Source organism: Marmota marmota, unplaced genomic scaffold (assembly GCF_001458135.2).
Source record: "Marmota marmota marmota unplaced genomic scaffold, marMar, whole genome shotgun sequence".
Classification (NCBI taxonomy): Eukaryota; Metazoa; Chordata; class Mammalia; order Rodentia; family Sciuridae; genus Marmota; species Marmota marmota.
In genome coordinates, this window is record NW_025999853.1 from 49,108,125 (window position 1) to 49,126,116 (window position 17,992).

Sequence of the window (17,992 nt, forward strand, 5' to 3'; positions counted from 1 at the left end):
CTGTTTAACCTTGTTAAATATGAGAGCTTAAGATGATATGTGCCTGTAGTCCCAGCTACTCAGGAGAATTACAAGGGGCAGGGTGGGGGGATAGCCAAAATAAAAGAATAGATGATTTCCTGAAGAAATAGTGGTGGGGGCTGGGGATGTGGTTCAAGCATTAACGTGCTCGCCTGGCATGTGCGGGGCGCTGGGTTCACCCTCAGCACCACATAAAATAAAGATGTTGTGTCCACTGAAAACTGAAAAATAAATATTAAAAAAAATTGTACAACCAGTTTTGGTTTTGGCCAAATTAAGTTTTAATAACCATCAAATACATTTACACTGACATTTGAACTAATCCAGTTTTCCAAGAGATTTCACATAAATTTCTAGGTAACTGAACTCATAAATTTTGGAAATTTATCACACATTCTTTGTCCTCTTAGCAGATTATCAAGTAATTTAACTTTTTCTTGGGCAGTCAAGNTCAAAAAAAAAAAAAAAAAAAGAAATAGTGGTGGTTAAACATGAAAATATTCCATCTGGGGCTGGGATATGGCTAAGACTGGGTGTTCTTAGCATTGCCAAATGGTGTGTGTGTGTGTGTGTGTGTGTAAACTATTCCACATTAGTAATTAGGGAAATGCAAATTAAGGTCAATTTTATTGCCACATTTAAAAAGAAAGTTTCAGCAAGAATGCTGGAGACTGGTAAATTAGCAAGATGATTTTAGAAGATGATCAGAATGTGGTTTAAATGGATATATTTAAGCCAACATTGTATTTCTAGGAATCTGTATTAAAGTAGTATAAAAAGTGATGTCACATTCAAGCTTTTTTTTCATTAAGTGTTGCATGTACTCACCATTTGTGACAACCCAAATGATCATTCATTAATTAAAAATGTTATTACATGTACTTTTATTGCATAATGTGTCCCACAGTCAATAAAAGACACTTCCATACTAACAGAATTCTCCAAAATACAAACATGAGAAATCTCATAGAAAGTAAGTGGGATGAGCCACCTGTGGTGGTACATGCCTTAATCCCATCAATTTGGGAAGTTGAGGCAGGAGGATTGCAAGTTTGAGGCCAGCCTCAAACTTGAAAAGGGCTGGGAAAATGCCCAGTGGTTAAGTGCCCCTGGGTTAGGGCAGGGGGTGTATATAAAACTTTTTTTTGTTTGTTTGTTTGTTTTGTGTGCTTCTGGGTGTTGAGCCATCATCTCCTACATGCTGGGAAAGTGCTCTGCCACTGAACTGTATGTATCTCCATACCCCAAACCATGTAAAATAATTTTTTGTTTGGTGGTTATTTAGGGGGAGAGGAATGAGATTTGGAGTTAGTGTGACTTATCCTGTGCACCTAAAATGTATTTGTGTATTCTTGTGTAGTAGTAAACACACCCCAAAATTGTGGTTCAAGAAGGGAATAATTGGGCTTCTGAGGTACAACATTTCTGGATAAAGTTGGGGAATGGCTGTGGGAGTAGGCTGCTTAAGTGAAATGTGAGTGTGAAAAACTAATTGGAATAAAAGATTAAGGGTCTCTAAAGCTAGAATACTGAATGGATTACAGTAATCCCCAACATGAGGTAATTTGTAAGCCTACCAGTATGTCACATCATTCACACCACTCCATATCATCTTGCATCATAAGAAGGATAAGTAGAGTACAGTAGGATTTTTGTTGTTGTTTAATGTTTGTTTGTTTGTTTATTTGTTTTTTGATTCTGAGTTTTGAACTCAGGGCCATTGTGCTTGCAAGGCAAGCACTCTGCCAACTGAGCTATATCCCCAGCCCAAGTACAATAGGATATTTTGAGACCACATTCATGTAACTTATAATAGTATATTATAATGATTGTCCTAGTTTATTAGTTTGTAATCTCAGTGCCTGATTTATAAATTAAGCTTTATCATAGGTAATGTATGTATAGGAAAAACAGTCTATATAAGATCTGGTAGTATCCAAGACTTAGGTATCTACTGGGGTCAGGGGCGGGCCTTTGAACATATTCTCTATGGATGTCGGGGGACTATTACATTTTTATGGAATTTTAATTCACTGAGGTCAATTATCAGAAAATGTCAAGTATTACCAGAGTACTGAAATAATGTGGGGATATGACAACTGTGGATTATCAGTAGTACAGGGAATTTGTGGAAAATATAGCCATAATGTAAATTTTTTAAGGTTTCCAGTTATTATCTAAAGGGCACAATTATTTTGTAATTAACTTGCGTGTGTGTGATGCTGGAGATTGAACCAAGGGCTTTGAAAATGCTAGGAAAGCGCTTTACCATTGAGCCATATCCCTAGCCCCTGTAATTAATATCTGATAAGAACAAATGCCTGTATTCCCAGTGGCTCAGGAGGCAGAGGCAGGAGGATCTTGAGTTCAAAGCCAGCCTCCACAATTTAGCAAGGTGTTAAGCAACTCGGTGATACCCTGTCTGTAGTAAAAGAAAAATAGGGCTGGGGATGTGGCTCAGTGATGGAGTTCAATCCCTGGTAAGCGCACCCCTCCCTTGGAAAAAAAAAAAAAGAAAACACCAGATTTCATGCCTATTTTCCCAAGAAAAATAATTTGTATTTTATACAAAATATCACTTGGATAATCTGGGTCTCAGTCAGGAAGTACAAAGTTGGACCAAAACAGGTAAACTGTAACGTAGATGATATAATTTGTTCAGAAAATCTGTTACGGGCAATATCAAATTTATTCTTTATTTTAGTCTATATATTTAATAGATTATCTGATTTCAAAAAAGGGAGAGGGGCCATTGAAAGTAAACTACAGCAAAAGAGTTAATAGTTCTCAAGTTTGAGTATAATGGTCTCTATGGAGTAATATCTCTTCCACCCACCTCAGAAACATTGAAAGCATATGACCTTGCAGTGTGACACAAAATTTGTTTAATGAATAACTTGACTGCCCAAGAAAAAGTTAAATTACTTGATAATCTGCTAAGAGGACAAAGAATGTGTGATAAATTTCCAAAATTTATGAGTTCAGTTACCTAGAAATTTATGTGAAATCTCTTGGAAAACTGGATTAGTTCAAATGTCAGTGTAAATGTATTTGATGGTTATTAAAACTTAATTTGGCCAAAACCAAAACTGGTTGTACAATTTTTTTTAAAAATAGTGAGATTGTGTCTTGCTGCTTGCTGTAAAGAGAGAAGTAAGAAACTTCTTGGCTCTGATACAGAAGTATCTTTTACATGAGAAATAGTTGAGGCCATAGGTAGTAAATAAGTGGATCACACATTACCATTCTGGGCAGAAAGACAAAGGAATAATTTGATCTCAGTGCCTTTTTAAAAGTAATTGGTTTTGTTTAAAATAAAAACACAATAATCCCAAACAGTATTTTTCCCTTTATTACTTTTTTGATATGAGGGATTGAACCCAGGGGTCTTAACCACTGAGCAACATCTGAAGCCCTTTTTATTTAGTTAATTATTTTTATGTTATTATTATTTGGTGGGGGTGCTGGGGATTGGACCCAGGAGTGCTTTTACCACTGAGCCACAACCCCAGTTCTTCTTTTTTTTGTGTGTGTGCCAGGGCCCCACTAAATTGCTGAGGCTGATTTTGAACTTGTGATCGATCCTCCTGTCTCTGCCTCTGAAGTTAGTGGGATTATAGGCCTCCAACACCCCAACACCAGGCCTTTTTACTTTTTGAGACTGTCTGATTAAGTTCCTTAGGACCTAAATCTCTGAGGCTGCCTTTAAACTTGCCATCCTCCAGCATCCTCCTCCAATGTCACTGAGATTACAGGTCTGTGTCACTGTGCCCAAAAGCTTTATTTTGATTATAACACACATACTCCGCTCACCAAATGAATAAGATAAATGGCTGAGCACAGTGACACATGCCTGTAATCCTACAGACTCAGGAGCTAAGGCAAGGAGGATCACAAGTTGAAGGTCAGCCTGGGCAACTTAGTGTGGCCCTATCTCAAAATTAATTAACTGGGCATGTAGCTCAATGGTATTGAGTTCTTCTTTGTTCAATCCCCAGTACAGCTACAAACAACATGAGGATTGGATAGGATTCAACTGACAAGAGTACAAATAATTTTGAGACAGGATCTTGGTAAATTGGTAAGGCTGGCCTCAAATTTGTGGTTCCTCCTGCCTCAGGTTCCCAGGTGGCTGCGATTATAGGTGTGCACTACCACACCCAGATTCATTCTTGATTTTTTTTTTTTTTAATATTGTGGTGCTGAGGGTAGAATCCAGTGCCTTACCCATGCCAGGCAAGTGCTTTATCACTGAACTACAACCTTGACCCTCATTCTTTCTTTTTTTTTTGGTGGTGTTGTGGATTGAACCCAGGCCTTGTGCATGCTAAGCGAGCACTCTACCAACTGAGCTATATCCCCAGACCCCTACCCCTTATTCTTGATTTTTAATCCTGTGTTTTTGGATCTACATTTTATTCTTATGCCCCTTACTTTGCTGGTTTGTCTTTTTCTACCTGCTCCTTGCACATTTGTGTTGTCATGGTTTGTTTCATTTTCTTTATCTTTTTTTTTTTCTTTCTTTTTTTTTTTTTTTGTATCAGGGATTGAAACCAGTGGCGCTTATCACTCAGCCACATCACCAACCCTTTTTTTTTTTAAGTTTTAGGTGGACACAATATCTTTATATGTTGTTGAAGATCGAACCCATTGCCTCCCGCATGCCAGGCGAGTGCACTAACACTTAAGCCACATCCCCAGCCCTCACCAACCCCTTTTTAATATTTTTATTTTTGAGACAGGTTCTTGCTTAGTTGCTTAGGGCCTCCCTAAATTGCTGAGACTAGCTTGAACTTGCAATCCTCCTGCTTCAGCTTCCCCAGCTGCTGGTATTACAGTTGTGCATTACCACACCTGGCATCTCTTGGTTTTTTTATTACTAGGCAAGATTACCAGATGAATATTCCAGAAGCATTTCAAAAGTAACATTTTTTTCCCTCCTTGTTTTCTCTGTTTTGTCTAGTCCAATAATGTAGAACTTTTTTGTGATCAGAAATATGAGAACTGGCATTGGAGTTGTGGCACAATAGTAGAGCACTTGCCTAGCATGTGAAAGGCACTGGGTTCAATTCTTAGCACCTCATATAAATAAATGAATAAAATAAAGGTTCACCAACATCTAAATATATGTAACAAGTAACAAAAGAAAAAAAAAAAGAAGAAGAAAAATGAGAACAGAGGTTGAGGCTGAGGCAGGAAGATCACAAGTTCAAAACTAGCTTCAGCATCTTAGAGAGGCTTAAGCAACTTAGCCAGACTGTCTCAAAAAAATAAAATGGGGGCTGGGGCTGTAGCTCAGTGGCAAAGCGCTTGCCTAGCATGTGTGAGGCACTGGGTTCGATCCTCAGCACCACATAAAAATTAACAAAAGCATTCTGTCCATCTACAACTACCAATTAAAAAAATAAATAAAATAAAATGGCCTGGGGATGTAGCTAAGTGTTAATTGCTCTTGGGTTCAATTCCTGGTACCAAAAATAAAAAGAGGGAGAGGGGCCCCAGTTCTACCCCAAAATATCTTTGAATACAATCAATACTTCAGGAAAAGAGACTGTTTATTTTGTTATTTCCCAGTCTGAAGGAACACACATATTTGCCCAGCCCCCATTCCTATTCAAAAGCCCTTTAAGACCTGTCTCCTATCTCATTCTATAATTAATTTCTTTACTATCCTCCTTTTTTTTTTTTTCTTTTTCTCCTTGTTGGAGTTAAACCCAGGGCTTCCCACATGTGCAGAAGACATTGTGCTACTGAGCTATTATATACCCTGAGTTGCTCTATCTTGGCTTTTTCCTTTCAAACAAACCACTTGCAGTTCCACAGAAGGATCATACCGTTTCATGCAAATGCGTGCAAATCCTTGCTTTCTACTTGACCCTAAGAATTTACTCATATTTCATAGCTGAGGGGAATTTCCCTACAGATTCAGGCAACCCAAATTTCTCCTTTCTCTCCCGTGTATGCACTTTACCAGTAATAACCAAGAATCATAACACTTTGTATTGTTTGCTCATTTGTCTCATAAAAGAAGGTCCTGAATCTTAATTATGTTTTCTACTCAAGCCTAATGTACATCTATTAAATGACTCGTTACTTTAGTTTCTTTTATTGTATAGATTTTAGTGATAAAGATCCTGTCCAGGTTATTGATCTGCTGAGCCTCCTGGGAGCTTCCAATCACAGTATGTGAAAGAAAAAACGTGTTTTGATTATAGAAAAAGCTCTCGACGTCGCCAGGTTCACCTGTAAGTGAAGCTTCCCGACGCACGATTTAGGTAATCTCACCCCTCTGGCTATCAATCAGCTCAAAGTCCTACCTAAGGAGAGATCCCAAGGACAGGCAAAGACAGTTCACGTGCTTCGCCCACTTCCAACAGGAACTCGGCCCCTTTCCTAAACGTAGTTCCGCCAAGTACTCGCTCCAACTGACATTTCTGTGGTCCAATTAGATTTCAAGGCTCGGAGGGCTCCAATTCCAATAATAGAAGCAGTTTCTGATTAGCACCAGTTTTGACCAATGGTTTAGAAGGTGAAAGCTTCTTACCCTATAGAAACAGAGTTTAGAATGATGAGCAGTAAATCTACCCAATGGATGAGTCTGCAGCAGAATAGGCCTCGCCCCAACTGCAGGATTGCAGGCGGCCGGGACAGCTGCCGCATTCAGTCTCTACGCGGACTCCGCCATGTTGAGTCTTGTAGGTCGTGTGGCCGCTGCGTCGGCCTCCGGGGCCTTGCGGGGACTCAGCCCGTCGGCATCGCTACCTCAAGCCCAGCTTTTACTGCGAGCCGCCCCGGCAGCGGTCCAGCCTGGTAAGTGCTTTCCCCTAGGAACCGTGTTCAATTCTGCCTCCTTATGACCTTGAGCCGGAGACCGATCGTAGCTTGGGCCTAAGGAATCCTGTAGTGATAAAAGGATGGGAAGGGTTGAGTCCTGCTCTAACTGTGGGAAAACAGGAGATCATCCAGGGAGCTTTCTTCAACTTAAATACTGTCCTGTTTGGGAGAACGGGCTCTGTGTGATGGAAAAATGCGAGCAGATGCGTTGACCTTTCCATGGCATGATGGTTCTACACTCAGGAATAATATGGTTTTGTGCATGAGCATGGAAAGCTGTGCAGGCGCGTTCTCAATGGCCGCGCGGCCCAGTCCCTGGACACGCCTTCCGTGCAAGCGGAAGGAGGCCCAGCCTGGGTTGAATTCGCCTCTCTTTGTGAGTTGTTAATACTTTCGATGTACTGAGTCCCTCTCCTTACAATATATATATATATATATTTCTAATAGCCAGAGACTATGCAGCACAAACATCTCCGTCGCCAAAGGCAGGCCCAGCCACCGGGCGTATCGTGGCAGTCATCGGTGCAGTAGTGGATGTCCAGTTTGATGAGGGATTACCACCTATCCTAAATGCCTTGGAAGTGCAAGGCAGGGAGACCCGGCTGGTTTTGGAAGTGGCCCAGCATTTGGGTAAGTAGAATGTTTAAGAACAGAGAAGACTGTTTAATCCAGATACCGTTGAAATCAGGCTGTCTCCTTTCTGTGATGATTTTACCAAAATGACTTTCGTTCTTCTGAGTTTGCTGAAGCCAAATTCAGATACTGAGAAGGAGCCTTGATTTTCTTAGGTCTTTCGTACCAGCTACACTTTGTTAAATATTATGGTACTTACCCGTTGTATAACCTTGCAATACCTTTATCTGACAGGTGAGAGCACAGTAAGAACCATTGCAATGGATGGGACAGAAGGTTTGGTTAGAGGTCAGAAAGTCTTAGATTCTGGTGCACCAATTAAAATTCCTGTTGGTCCTGAGACCTTGGGCAGAATCATGAATGTCATTGGAGAGCCTATTGATGAGAGAGGTCCTATCAAAACCAAACAGTAAGTTCCTCTTGCTGCATCTATTCACAAAAGAACTGCTTTTTCTTGGAGTTTTACACATTAAGGTGACATCTAATAAAGCAACATTTTCTTACAAAAGAATACTTAAAATGCTCATGCATTCAATGGTTAAAAATCACATGATGCTACCCAGTACCATGGTACAGGCCTGTAATCCCAGCAATGAAGAAGACTGAGGAAGAAGGGTATCAAGTTCAAGGTCAGCCTCAGCAACTTAGTGAGACCCTGTCTCAAAATAAAAAGGACTGAGAATGTGGCTCAGTGATAAAGCTCCTCTGGGTTCAGTCTCCAGTACCAAAAAATAAACAACATGGTGTAGTTTTTCCTGAAGAAATTAAGGATACATAGTTCTGATTGTTGAGAACTGATTCTTAGGATCTCATATTTATTAAAAAGGCTTATGTTTATGGCTTAGGTTGAGGATTTTTAAAAACTTGTATAGCTTTGTTTTCTTATTGATATGTGGAAGAATGTTATTAGGTAGGAGAAACTTTGATAGTTAAAGTTGTCAGGGAATGGGATTATTTGTTCCTGAGATGAAGTCTCCTTTATTTTAGAAAGTGAAACTAGATTCTAGATGACAACTTAGCTATAATGTAGACTAGATCCTCTGGGAAAGATTGGACTTGAGAATTGATAGGAATATTTAAGACTTCATTTGTTCTTAACAAAGTGAATATAGATGGTTCTCTTTTCTCTTAACAGGTTTGCTCCTATTCATGCTGAGGCTCCTGAGTTCATTGAGATGAGTGTTGAGCAGGAAATTCTGGTGACTGGTATCAAGGTTGTGGATCTGCTAGCTCCCTATGCCAAGGGTGGCAAAATTGGTATGTTAGTGGTGGGTACATATTATCAAACCTATATGGGATAGGGGGGTTTTATCAGTACCAAACTGAGATGGTATTGATATCTTTCCCTCACTGATGAGTAGCTTCTGACTTTCGTTCTTCTGAGTTTGCTGATGCCAGATGCCATTCCTGAGAAGGGAAAGGATGGAAAGAAGCAAATTTTTTTGAGGTTTGCTTAATTTGGGAATGTAGAACTCTTAATTTTTTTTTTTTTTTTTTTACACCTTTTCTAGGGCTCTTTGGTGGTGCTGGAGTTGGCAAGACAGTGCTGATCATGGAGTTGATTAACAATGTTGCCAAAGCCCATGGTGGTTACTCTGTATTTGCTGGTGTTGGTGAGAGGACCCGTGAAGGCAATGACTTATACCATGAAATGATTGAATCTGGTGTTATCAATTTAAAAGATGCTACCTCCAAGGTGAGCACTTGACTGAAGTTCACACAGTAATTGTGTCAGAAAACTCTAGGTAGCTAAACCCTTGTTTTAGATGGTACTGGAGACTGAACCCAGGTGTGCTTTACAAACATTGAGCTACATTCCCAGCTGTTTTTTTTTTTTTTTTAATTTTTTGGAAGTAGTTGGAAAAAACACCTTTATCAATCTATTTATTTATTTATTTCAATGTGGTGCTGAGGATCAAAACAGGGCCTCCTATGTACTGGATGAGCACTCTGTCGCTGAGCCACCATCCCAGCCCTTCCCCAGCTGTTTTTAAAACTTTTATTTTGAGCCAGGTGCAGTGGCTCACACCTGTATCCTAGTGACTTGGGAGGTAGAGGCAGAAGGATAACAAACCCAAGGCCAGCCTCAGCAATTTTGAAAAGCCCTGAGCAACTTAGTGAGACAGTGTCTCAAAATAAAAAATTTTAAAAGGGGCTGGGGATGTAATTTAGGTGTAAAAGCACCCCTGGGCTCAATCCCCACTACCAAAATAAACTAACTAATAAAATTTTGAGGGTGCTGGGGTTGTATCTCAGTGTAGAGTCTTTGCCTAGCACATGTGAAGCATTGGGTTCTAGCCTCAGCACTACATAAAAATTAATAAAGGTATTGTGTCCATCTGCAACTAAAATTTAAAAAAAGAAACAGTGGTTCTGGAAGCTCAGGCAGGAGGATTGCGAGTTCAAAGACAACCTCAGCAACTTAGTGAGTCCCTGAACAACTTATCTGGGTTGAGTCCCAGGTACCCAAGTGAGTGAATGAATAAATATTTTAATTTGAGATAGGCTATCACTAAGTTGCTGAGTCTAGCCTCAAACTTGCAATCCTTCTCCCTCAGCTTTCTAAGTTACTTGGATTTCTGGCACCCACCACTGCACCCAGCTAGATTTGTCTCCAAAGTATTTTCTTCCTACTTTGAGAATTTTTGCCTTTTTAATACAAGAAAATATTTTTCTGTTTTGAACTGAATGTCTAATAGGAAAAAGAAATTTGCAAACAAAAGTGTTTGACACCTGAGAAGGAGAATCTTTGGTGGTTTCCTCTCTAATTGGGAAATCTTGGGTATGTGACTTCCATACTCACATTTTCTGACTGCATGATTACTGCAGGTAGCGCTGGTGTATGGTCAAATGAATGAACCACCTGGTGCTCGTGCCCGGGTAGCTCTGACTGGACTGACTGTAGCTGAATACTTCAGAGACCAGGAAGGTCAAGATGTACTGCTGTTTATTGATAACATCTTTCGCTTCACCCAAGCTGGTTCAGAGGTGAGAGAGCATCCTTGAGAGGAGATTCATTGAGCTTTTTTGTGGGATTGTATAGACAGCCTAAAGATTTAGACAACCGAGACCACACTTTTTTTTTCCTTAGGTATCTGCCTTATTGGGCAGAATCCCTTCTGCTGTAGGCTATCAGCCCACCCTGGCCACTGACATGGGTACTATGCAGGAAAGAATCACCACTACCAAGAAGGGATCTATCACCTCTGTACAGGTAAGAAAAAGTAAGTGGATGAAGGTTTAATTTGTGTAAAGGTTTGTAGAGAGAGGTATGAAACTTCATTACATCAAAAAGGGCTTTTAAGTTGGGTCTGGGTTTATGAGCTAGGATAATGTGTAAAATTCTTTTTTGCATTTTAAAGATCCTGAAAGGTTAGGAGACAGACATCTAAAGTAATTGAGGGTATACATGAAACATTGATTACAAAAATATTGGTTTCTAGCCTAAGGGAATTCTAAACTACATGGAAATTGACTACTGAATATTTACTGAGTTAATGAACTACAAATTTTAAACATGTATAGGTGGTACGTATGGTAAAATTATATAAAACATGGGGCTAAGTTATAATAAATTCCATGATATATATATATATATATATATTTTTTTTTTTTTTCCTTTTGGTGCTGGGGATTAGTACCTTCTAACAGTGAGCTATCTCAACCCTCTTGAATAATTTTTTTCCCACCTTGGGACTGGGGATTGAACCCAAGGTCACTAAATCACTGAGCCACCTCCTGAGACAGGGTCTCACTAAGTTGCCTAGTGCCTTGTTAAATTGTTGGGGCTAGCTTTGAACTGATAATCCTGTCTTTTCCCTCACCCACCTAGTTGCTGGGATTATAGTCATGTGCCACCACACTTGGCTACATCATGAATCATTTTAAACACTATTGCAGTGGTACAGAAGTATATTTTTATTGTTTTTAATTTGTAAAAGTTGGTATTATTACAATAGAATTAAAATGTAGGATTAAATGCAAAAATGACAATGAAAATTCTTATACCCTGACTTAGAAGGACCAGATAATCTATAAACTCACCTGGCAGGTATTAGGATTGAAACTCTTAAGGTAGATATTTAATGCTATAAAGATGGAATGAGGTGATAAAGAGAGGTCCATAAAAGGAATGGTTTAAATGGAATTAATTTTGTTTTTGCTGCTCTATATGGGTTTTTTGACTCAATTTAGGCTATCTATGTGCCTGCTGATGACCTGACTGACCCTGCCCCTGCCACTACCTTTGCCCATTTGGATGCTACCACCGTGCTGTCCCGTGCGATTGCTGAGCTGGGCATCTATCCAGCTGTGGATCCTCTAGACTCCACCTCTCGCATCATGGATCCCAATATTGTTGGCAGTGAACATTATGATGTTGCCCGTGGAGTGCAAAAGATCCTGCAGGTGATTATATTGTCATTAGTGACCCTAAAGTGATGGAAGGAATTTGAAAGTATATTAAGACTAGATCTTTCCTAGTGTGATTTCCTTTGGAGTAAGGAAAGTTGATAGGGTTAATGAGATTTCTTGAGTTTCTAGGTGCTTAAGCTTTGGAATCCTTTGTTTTAAAAAAATAGTATTCAATAAAATAAGGGGAATAAAACACTGAACTTCAGGCTGAGAACCCTCATTATCCCTGAGCATTAATTTCCCCTCTGTTAGTTTGTTTCTGTTCTTAGATTTTTGTCTAGATTAAAGGAATATGAATACTTGCTGAGGCCTTTTTTTCTCTTAGGACTACAAATCCCTCCAGGATATCATTGCCATCCTGGGTATGGATGAGCTTTCCGAGGAAGACAAGTTGACTGTGTCCCGTGCACGGAAGATACAACGTTTCTTGTCTCAGCCATTCCAAGTTGCTGAGGTCTTCACGGGTCATATGGGGAAGCTGGTACCCCTGAAGGAGACCATCAAAGGATTCCAGCAGATTTTGGCAGGTGAGAATTTGAGTACAAAGTTGAAAAACCAAAATCCTAAAAGCTGTGTGCTGTTTCCACAATGTATACTTTTTTTTTTTTTTTAACTGAGAAAATAGCTATTTCCCACAAATTTTATTTAAAATATGTTTGGTGGGGGTAGGGCACAGGTACTAAGAATTGAACCCAGAACCTTGGTAAGTGTTCTACCACTGGTACATCCCTAGCTATTTTTATTTTGAGACAGGGTCTTAACTGAATTGCCCAAGCTGGCCACAAATTCTGATCCCCCTACCTCAACCTCTTACAGGCATGCACCCTCATACCTGGTTAACCTCCTGAGAGTGTGACATATTACTTGGCTCTGTAGCCCCTTTTCAGTGCTAGCTACTCTTCTAAGTGAATTACAATTTTAGAGGGAAAGCATTACTACTTTGTTTTACAAATGAGGAAACTGGCACACAGGAAAAATTAAAATTAATCATATCCTAATATCATACAGCCAGAAAAGTGGAAAGCCAGAATTTGAACTTGAGATATATGATTCCAAACCATGTTTTCTTTTTCCTTATACAGTACTGGGGCTCAAACTCAAGGCCTAATGTCCATGTTAGGCAAGTGCTCTGCCTATGAGCCACATCCCCTGTCCTCCTCTTGTGGTGGTGTTGATTTTGTTTTGTTGGGTAACAAGGATTGAACCCAGGGGCACTCTACTACTGAGCCACATCCCCAGCCCCCTTTTGGAATGGCTGAAACAATACCCTTTTTTATGTGGTGCTGAGCAGGGCAGGGTCTCACTAAATTGCTATGGCTGGCTTTGAACTTATGATCTTTCTGTCTTAGCCTCCCAATCCACTGGTGTTACAGGCTTGTGCCATCTCAACTGGCTTATGTGTTTTTGTTTGTTAATAAATAAATAGTTGTTGATGGGCTTTTATTGTTTATATGTGGTTTGAGGATAGAACCCAGTCCCTCACATATGCTAGGCAAGTGCTCTAGCCCTTGCTCATGTGTTTTTTTGTTTTTTTTTAAAGAGAGAGAGAATTTTTTAATATTTATTATTTAGTTATCGGCAGACACAACATCTTTGTATGTGGTGCTGAGGATGGAACCTGGGCCTCACGCATGCCAGGAGAGTGCGCTACCGCTTGAGTCACATCCCCAGCCCCTTGTTTTGTTTTTTAATAAATTTTTTAGTTGCAGATGTAACAATACCCTTATTTATTTATGTGATGCTGAGGATCAAATCCAGTACCTTACACATTAGGCAAGCTTTCTACCACTGAGCCACAATCCTAGCCCCCTCATAAGTTTTGGGGGTACTAGAGATGAACTCAGGGGTGCTTTACCATTGAGTCCCAGCCGTTGTAATTTTTTTTATTTTGAGACAGTTCTTGCTAAGTTGCCAATGCTGGCCTTGAATTTGTGATCCTTCTGCCTCCGTCTCCTGAATAGCTGGGATTATAGGGGTGTGCCACTATAAGTGGATATTCATGTCTTTTGAATTTGACTCTTTTCCCCCTGCCCTCAAAAAAGTTTTCTTAGATGGCACAAATTGGAAAGTCTGACTGCTGACCTCAAGTGGTGAGGTGTGTACCATACTTGATATCCCTCCACTTCTTACTTATTGGACTTTTTTTTTCCCCATGTAGGTGAATATGACCATCTCCCAGAACAGGCCTTCTATATGGTGGGACCCATTGAAGAAGCTGTGGCAAAAGCTGATAAACTGGCTGAAGAGCATGCATCGTGAGAGGTCCTCTTGCCAAACTTAAGCACTCATCCAGTGTATTTTCCCTTTCCTTTCCTTTAATCCTAAAAACCACAGTTTTTTGTGTAGGCCACACAAGAGCCTGATTGAATACATTATGTTCTGTTTGAAGAGTATTTAAGGTTTCCAATAAAATGTATACCCCTCAGAATTTGAGTGTTTTTCTTGGTTTTAATAATGTAACCTGAACTGAAGTTTAAACTGTGAATGTTTGTTTATTTTGAATGTGCTGAGGATCAAACCCAGTGCCTCACACATGCTAAGCAAGCGTTCTGCCACTGAACTACAGCCCCAGTCCCTGAGCTGTGAATCTTATGAGGAGTTCCTATGGATAATGTAATTTGGGTAGAGCCTCAACTTTGGCATTGTTATGGCATTTGTCCAAAGCAAATTGTTTTTTTTTTTTTTTTTTTTTTTTTTTTTTTTTAAGAGAGAATTTTTTTCAATATTTATTTTTTAATTCTCGGCAGACACAACATCTTTGTTTGTATGTGGTGCTGAGGATCGAACCCAGGCCGCACGCATGCCAGGCGAGTGCACTACCGCTTGAGCCACATCCCCAGCCCCTTGTCATATATTCTTTATAGCACATTTCTACTTATGGTTAAAAATCAAGGGGATTGCAGGCCACTCTAGAGACTAAAGCAGGAGGATTGCAAGTTCAAAACCAGCCACGGCAATTAATTGAGGCCCTGAGCAACTTAACAAGACCCTGTCTCGATCAAAAGGGATTATCACCCCCCCATATTCATTTTTGGTGGTACTAGGGTGTTAACATAGGGGTGCTATACCAAAGTTACATCCCAAGCCCTTTTTTTTAATTTTTTTTTTTATTATCACCTGGTACTGGGGATTGAATCCATCGTCTTTACCACTGATCCATATTCCCAGATCTTTTTTGAGACAGGGTCTTGGTAAATTGTTCAGGGTCATAAAATTTTCTGAAGCTGGCTTTGGACTTTGGATCCTCCTGCTTCAGCCTCAAATTGCTGGAATTTTAGGTGTACACTACCACACCTGAGCTAAAGTTTTTAAATTTTGAGATGGTCTTGGTGAATTGCCCAGGCTGGCCTGGAATTTGGCAATCCTCCAGACCTCTCAAGTAGCTGGGATTAAAGTGGTTTTTTTTTTTTTTTTTGAGGCAGGGTGTGAGTTGTTGAAGTTGACCTTGAATGTGCAGTGAGCCTCAGGTTTCCAAATCACTGGCATGAGCCATTCAACTTGGTGCTAAGGGATATTTTTTAGAATGTCACTGGGATAAATGAAATGCTTTTAGAATATTCTAAGACAAGGCAGCAGTTAAATGAATTTAAGTTTTTAGGAAATGGTGATGAATACCTATTTTTATTAAAATTGAGTTAAAATGGTCCTCTATATCTTGGCTAGGCCTTCTTCAGAAACTTCCTAACTACTGCTTGGAGGCATTTTGAGCAAGCTTGCTGAAGTTTGTGATTGCCTGAGGCTCTGCAGGGGGAAAAACTGAGGTGTAGTGTGACCTCTTAGTAAGACCCTTATGAAAGCTTGGTAAAGAGATTAATCTGTTACCGGGAGATAACAATTTTCAGCGCTGCTGCTTGGGTTTTTGAACTAAATAGATCATTTTAGCCCATTTAGGTGCAAAGTGCAAGGTCACATTTTGTGTTCTCTAGGCCCCTGCCCATCTTACTGCCCTCTGGCGGTAGCACTGAAGACTGCAAAAACTCTGATCTCACCATTTTGAAATTCATAAAGGCCATTTGCTGGGAGGTGTTTCTCTTCTAATGACTGTTTACAAACCAGCTGGGGCTTTTGTCCTGAGGTGGAACCTTGCTTTTGCAAGCTCCACCCACCGAGGCCTTCCTGTTGGTAGGAGCTGGGCGGGGAATGATCTCCCAATTCAGAGGCCCCTGGGGGCTGAAGGTTGGGGAGGGGCCCTGGGAGAGGAGCCAGGGGTGGAGTAGGGCCTCTAAGCTTCCTCCCATCTGCCTATGACGTTCTTGGCACCAATCTCCTGTGTCATGATCTGGACAGAAGGTGGAGCCCCTGAGCTGCTTGTGCCTGGTAGTTTGCTCCCAGAAAAGCCTGGATTTGGGGAAATGATGAGTTATGGGGGTGGGGACACTTCCTCTAGGTCCTAACTCTGGAATGGATAAAAACCTGATGGAGAATGCCCCAGGGTATGGGTCAATCCTTTCTGCTCTGTTTTCCTATACACCCAGATGCAGAAGAAATCCTAAAGGTCATTTGCATCCTTCTACCCCTTACCCTGACAGCTTTATGTCCTTCAGCATTTATCTAGAACCTTCTCCTTCTTAGGCGCTGCAACTACTTATTTCCTTCCCCCTACCGCCCTCTTACCACGCTACTGAAGTGTCAACACAATTCTAACCTTCCTCCATATTTCTCCTGGTCTGCCCTGTCCTTGCCTCCTCCCTCTCTCCACCCAGATAAAGCCCCGCCCCTCCCTCCTCCCTCTCCACTCCAGTCTGTCACACAGGGACATCACCCTACAGCAGTTCAGCCTGTGTGGTTCGGAGGAAGCATACATTGGCTTTTTGATTCTTGCTAGTTCCCAGCTCACAGTTTGGGAGGATCCAATACCAGCTTTTGCGTGAAGGGGGGCCCAAGGACAGTGAGGAGCCCGGTGGTCCCAGCCTGGAGCCCAGCCAGACTGACATGGGTAAGTACAGGGCCAGCCCTGGGGAAGGCCTGAGGGATGCCTAGCTCCCTCCCTGCCTGACTCAGCAGGGGTGGGGCCTAACCTTTGCACATTTGGGGGGTGAAGGAGAGGAAATGGGACTATGCAGAGGTCAGAGATCTCAGCTGGTGAGGCTCCCCACCACGGGATCCTAGCATTGCAAGCTCTAGCTTTAAGGAAGCCCCTGAGCCTATATCTTAGGCGGGGGCTTTCTCCTCAACCCCGTGGAGTGTTGCCCCTTGCTCATTATTTAAGCTGGGGTGATTCAAGTAATTTTTTTTTGTACTTTATTGCTAGCCCCCACAAAAGAAAGGCCCGCTTTCGGTCTTGTTGGGGAGGGTCTTTTAGGTGCTTCCTTCCCCCTACTTTCTCTCAGGTCTTTTAAGTCGCTGTCTTCTCTCCTCCCCCACCCTGACCCACTACCAGGTGGGGGCTGCACTGAGCAGCTGCTTCCTGTTGCCCCAGAGGTTACTGTAAGTGCTGGTGGTTGGGGCAAAACTGAACTATGAATAAAGCCCATTCTCACAGTCCCACATCAGCCTCACTAGGGCTGTTATAGATGGCCTCCACACTAGTCACTGAGGACACCGAGAGGTAGAGCAGAGGTTGAGGACTGGGAGTTTTGCCCTTGTGGCTTCCCGATTTCAGAGGCTCCACGGTGGTGCGGATGGGCGCGTGAGGAGCTGAAACACCGGAACCTGTTCACCTAGTAGGAAGCTGTGCGTGATCCCCAGTATGCTCGGCCTTGAGTTCCCGTTCCCTCTTCCCTTGGTCTTCTTGGAATTCTTCCTTCTCAGCCTCCTTTGTGAAGGGGTACTTTGGTGGCTTGGGAGCACAGGTAGAGCTGTCCCAAGTACTTCGGTTCGGACCCACCACCATCCCCCACTTCGCCACAGAAGTTTCTGTCTCTTCCTGGGATCTGTTGTCTTCCTCCATCTGGGATCCTTCCTGGTTCTGGCCCCTAGGAGACGCCACCCGCTTCCCCATCCCCCAGCGGAGCCTTCGCGACAGCCCTTCCCAAGCGCTTGTTCTCACCCCAGTAGCTCCTGCCCCTTTAAGCGCCACCTCCCCCCTTCACCGCCGCCGGCCCAAGGCTGGGGGAGGAGGCGCCGCCGCCCGGCTCGGCAGATCGGAAGA

At 41.7% G+C, this 17,992-nt stretch overlaps 2 protein-coding genes, 1 long non-coding RNA gene and 2 other non-coding genes across 8 annotated transcripts in view; all 5 read left to right on the forward strand.

Annotated features, from left to right (window-relative positions):
- Positions 1–221: 221 nt before the first annotated feature.
- Positions 222–3,110, forward strand: LOC125617957. Its single transcript, XR_007349089.1, has 2 exons — positions 222–268; positions 472–3,110. It is a non-coding gene; the product is annotated as an uncharacterized LOC125617957 (long non-coding RNA).
- Positions 3,111–6,609: 3,499 nt separating this feature from the next.
- Atp5f1b (ATP synthase F1 subunit beta) lies at positions 6,610–14,329 on the forward strand. The gene is made up of 10 exons (XM_015483182.1): positions 6,610–6,831; positions 7,303–7,485; positions 7,723–7,897; positions 8,624–8,745; positions 9,000–9,184; positions 10,318–10,476; positions 10,580–10,702; positions 11,683–11,895; positions 12,227–12,428; positions 14,060–14,329. Exons 1-10 carry the CDS (start codon positions 6,705–6,707, stop codon positions 14,158–14,160), a joined length of 1,590 nt encoding a protein of 529 aa, XP_015338668.1. The 5' UTR covers positions 6,610–6,704; the 3' UTR covers positions 14,161–14,329.
- On the forward strand, positions 7,552–7,626 carry LOC125618233. Its single transcript, XR_007349492.1, has one exon. It is a non-coding gene; the product is annotated as a small nucleolar RNA SNORD59 (small nucleolar RNA).
- Positions 8,834–8,904, forward strand: LOC125618234. The gene has a single exon (XR_007349494.1). It is a non-coding gene; the product is annotated as a small nucleolar RNA SNORD59 (small nucleolar RNA).
- A 2,305-nt stretch (positions 14,330–16,634) lies between the features above and the next one.
- Positions 16,635–17,992, forward strand: part of Baz2a (bromodomain adjacent to zinc finger domain 2A) — a 34,156-nt gene continuing 32,798 nt past the window's right edge. For 3 of the 4 annotated variants that reach the window (XM_015483177.2, XM_015483176.2, XM_048807072.1), the window contains exon 1: positions 16,635–16,837. Coding sequence is in view for 2 of the 4 variants with exons in the window: in XM_015483176.2 (XP_015338662.1) it covers positions 16,834–16,837 (4 nt within the window). In the remaining 2 variants the exon portion in view is untranslated. The remainder of the gene's footprint in view (positions 16,838–17,992) is intronic. The other variant, XM_048807083.1, reaches the window with a different exon arrangement.